This window comes from Cyprinodon variegatus, unplaced genomic scaffold (assembly GCF_000732505.1).
Source record: "Cyprinodon variegatus isolate N-32 unplaced genomic scaffold, C_variegatus-1.0 Scaffold593, whole genome shotgun sequence".
In the NCBI taxonomy this organism is placed as follows: Eukaryota; Metazoa; Chordata; class Actinopteri; order Cyprinodontiformes; family Cyprinodontidae; genus Cyprinodon; species Cyprinodon variegatus.
This window is the reverse complement of record NW_015151046.1, coordinates 483,967-487,735: the sequence shown is the minus strand read 5'-3', so window position 1 is coordinate 487,735 and position 3,769 is coordinate 483,967. Positions and strand designations below refer to the sequence as shown.

Below are 3,769 nucleotides of genomic sequence, written 5' to 3'. Positions count from 1 at the left end.
GGTTATCGGCTACATGAGTTTTAAAATATCGGCATATCGGATATCGGCCAAAATCCCAATATCGTGCATCCCTAGAAATAAGTGCATTTGTTCTTGAATCGAGAAGGTAGAAGGGAGGTTTTTCCAATGGAACAAGACGATTTACATTTAAAATAAGAAAGCACAATTACATCGTCTTATTTCAAGTGCATGTTATCTAAATATCTTATTTTACGAGTGAAAATACGCATTCCATTGGCAGCTATCTAATTTACCTACTTAAATTAAGGGAAATACACTTAATTTAAGAAATGTTTTACTTATTTCTAGATCATTTTTCCAGTGTGAAACTGAACATGGAACGACTCAAACTAAAGGTGATTTAAACTGTAATTGATGTTTTTCTAAACTGGAATAGTTTTTTTCAGTGCAAGTTAAACTTGCAGGGTGAAATGACAGCACTGGAAAAAAAATCACAATCTAGTGAAGTCATTTTTACTTAAAATAAGTGCATTTGTTTTTGGATTAAGGAAGTAAAACAGCAATTTTGCTTTGAAACAAGACAATTATTATTATTATAATTCTTATGTCAACAGCATGTTATCTAATTACCTAATTTTAAGAGTAAAAATACTCAATTTATTGGCAAACTTTCTCATTTATCTTCTCAAATTAAGGGTAATTACAGTTAATTTATATATTTTTTACTTATTTCTAGATTGTTTTTCCAGTGAAGTTCTAGTCTTCTTAATTTTCTCTTTTGTCAGCTAAAAAAGCTGTTGCTTAGTCTGCTGTAACATTGCAGTGGATGGTAAATTGCTTAAAAACACTGGTTTTAGTTAATTTCTTAAGGAGCAGCTTTAAGCACTTTTTGCATTTTTATTTCAAGGGGAAATTAAAATCTTTGTCATTTTTCTCCAATGTTTTCTCTCATTTACTTCCAATCGAAGCATTTTGGTCTATCATAAAACCACAGCTGAGTATGAAGCTCAGCTCCTCCATGTCCGTGGACATGTTCCTCCACCTGAAGGAGGTGGCTTTTCCACGTCAGGTAGGAGGAGAGCTCCCGCCTCAAGTGGAGTTTAAGTATCTTGGCTCCTTTTTACGGCTGGTGGGAAAATGGACTGGGAGCTCGATAGACGGATTGGAGAGTCTGCTGCTATGATGCAGACGCTGCATCGGTCTGTTGTGGTGGAAAGAGAGTTGAGCTAAAAGGCTAATCTCTTAGACTTAGACTAACTTTATTGTCATTTTGTACACACAGGGTGTATAACGAACAAATTTTCTGTTTGTACAGCTCTCAAGTCATTTCCATTTCTTAAAGTGCAGCAGTGATCAAACGCAAACATGGTGATCAAAGCTCCTGATTCATCGTTCAGACTACATTCCTACCATAAGCTATGGTCAAATCTATGGTCCTGGATACAAGTGGCTGAACTTAGCTCCCTACACAGGGTGCATTAAGAGAAGGCAGCCCTGGTGGCTAGGACTTCTTTTTCAGATGCCGTCTGCATGACTCTTTTGGGAGGTGTACCAGGCCCGTCTCATCAGGAGGAGGCAGGGGGCGACCCAGGACGCGCCAAAGCGACTATAGCCCCATTTCCACTACCCTTTAAAAACCGATCCATGCCGAGACCGGTCCGAGCTCGGATCAGTTAACCAGGCTGAGCTCGGTTCTGACGACCGTTTACGCATCACGCTATCTCGATTCCTCGCCTCCTAGTGACAATCTGCGGTATTACTGCCGGTATTGAAGGAGGAAATCATGCAGTTGGTGGCGGTAATGCACCAAAAGTTGTTTGCCAACCGCCATAAAACACAAGAAGAAGAAGACGAAGAAGGAGGGAATCAAGCAAATCAAAATGGCGGCTCCCGTCACATTCAGAAAGTTATGCTTGATTATTATTGCTGTACTTCGGATTTCAATTGTTGTTTATAGTTTAAGAAGAAGTTGTTCTTCTTCTTCTGTTTCCAGAGGGGCATTACCGCCAACTAGTGGAATGTAGTGTGAATTGGGATGTGCAGCCAGACGGAGATGAAACGTTCTGCTCATCTTGTTATCAGAGAACCGAGCCAGGGAAAAACCGAGCCGAGCCCACCTCTGGAACTGGTCTGCAGTTAGCGCGGTCCGGTTGCGTCTAGCTCGGTTCAGTTCAGTTTGCTTTCCATTTACACACCATAAGTTACCTCAGTACTGAGCTCGGACCGGTCTCGGCACGGTTTTTCAAGGGTAGTGTAAATGGGGTATATGTTTCTCTGCTGGCCTGGGAGCACCTTGGGTCTTCCTCCAGCAGGGCTGCAGGGAAATCTGGGAATCTCTGCAGAGGCTGCTGCCTCTGGGACCCGGATAAGTGGAATAAAACGAGTAGGAGAAAGTGTCTAACTTTACATTTTAATCTCATCACGAGAAAGCTTGTCAAGTTAAATTATTTTGTTCCTGGGAAAATAAGAGTTCACTTCTTTTGAGTACATTTTCCCTCAGATTTAGGAGTTGTAATTTGTTTTAAAGACATCCTTTTTTGAAAGTTGAAGAAAGAAAATACTGAAATATGCACTGGAAAAATTATCCAGAAATAAGTAAAAATTTATTAAATTAAGAGTATTTACCCTTGAGTTCAATAGGTAAATCAGATAGTTTGCAAATGGAATGAGTATTTTTACCCTTAAAATGAGATAATTGGATAATATGCACTTTAAATAGGACAATGAAATTGTGTTTTCTTATTTTAAATCTAAATCGTCTCTTTATCTCCTCAATTCAAGAAAAAAATGCACTTATTTTAAGAAAAAAATACTTACCTAGAACCTTTACCTTACATGACAATTAACAATTAACAAAGTAACATAGATAATAGAAACTGTAAGGACAATGGAAAATGCTAGGACAGCACAAACAGGCTACTGCAGGTACTATTTAATGAAGATGCCAGTTAGGGACCTGTGAGGCGTCTGTTTCTCAAACTAGAGACTCTAATGTACTTATCTTCTTGCTCAGTTGTGCAACGCGGCCTCCCACTTCTTTTTCTACTCTGGTTAGAGCCTGTTTGTTTTGTTTTTTAACTCATCTTTGGTTACATAAACCAATCGTTTGAAATTGAGTGGAGAGATTCAGAATAAGAACATTGATTTATATTAATTTAATTAATATTAACTTTACAAAAAATTTATATATATATATGTAGATATATAAATATTGTTCATGCAAACCTAATTTTTATTAACTGTGGTCTGTGCCATCTTACCTTAAGTGAGACTTTCTCATCACTGATAGCTTTCTTTATCTCTTTTACAAATTTCTGAGCGCAGGGATGTTGAGTGTTTTGAGACCTGGACAGAAACAGAGACACACAGAGAACCACATCTTAAAGCTCAACAATAGCGACACTGTCTCATGTACACAAAAAATGTTTAGAGTTTCGCTTCCTGTTTGTAGATGTGTGCTTAATTACATTAATCAAGCACACATCAAAAGCCAAATTAGTAAAAAGAGACGAGGAAGGGTGTTTTCACAAACAGAAATAGACGTACCCTTTCACATAGGTCTGGTTAGCCTGGTCACACAATTTCTCTGTAGAAAAAAAAAATGTTAGAGAAATGGACATAGAACAATTATATATATATATATATATATATATATATATATATACTACGGTTCAAAAGTTTGGGGTCACATTGAAATGTCCTAATTTTTGAAGGAAAAGCACTGTACCTTTCAATGAAGATAACTTTAAACTAGTCTTAACTTTAAAGAAATACACTCTATACATTGCTAATGTGGTAAATGACTATT

General features: G+C 37.4%; 1 protein-coding gene across 1 annotated transcript in view; it reads right to left on the bottom strand.

The window, feature by feature from the left end:
• LOC107096029 (adhesion G-protein coupled receptor G5-like) overlaps positions 1-3,769 on the bottom strand; it is a 50,494-nt gene that overhangs the window by 11,378 nt on the left and 35,347 nt on the right. The window contains exons 5-8 of the mRNA XM_015392483.1: positions 3,508-3,547; positions 3,202-3,306; positions 2,254-2,315; positions 1,086-1,162 (exon numbers count right to left, since the gene is read on the bottom strand). Of these exons, the coding sequence (XP_015247969.1) occupies positions 1,086-1,162; positions 2,254-2,315; positions 3,202-3,306; positions 3,508-3,547 (284 nt within the window). The remainder of the gene's footprint in view (positions 1-1,085; positions 1,163-2,253; positions 2,316-3,201; positions 3,307-3,507; positions 3,548-3,769) is intronic.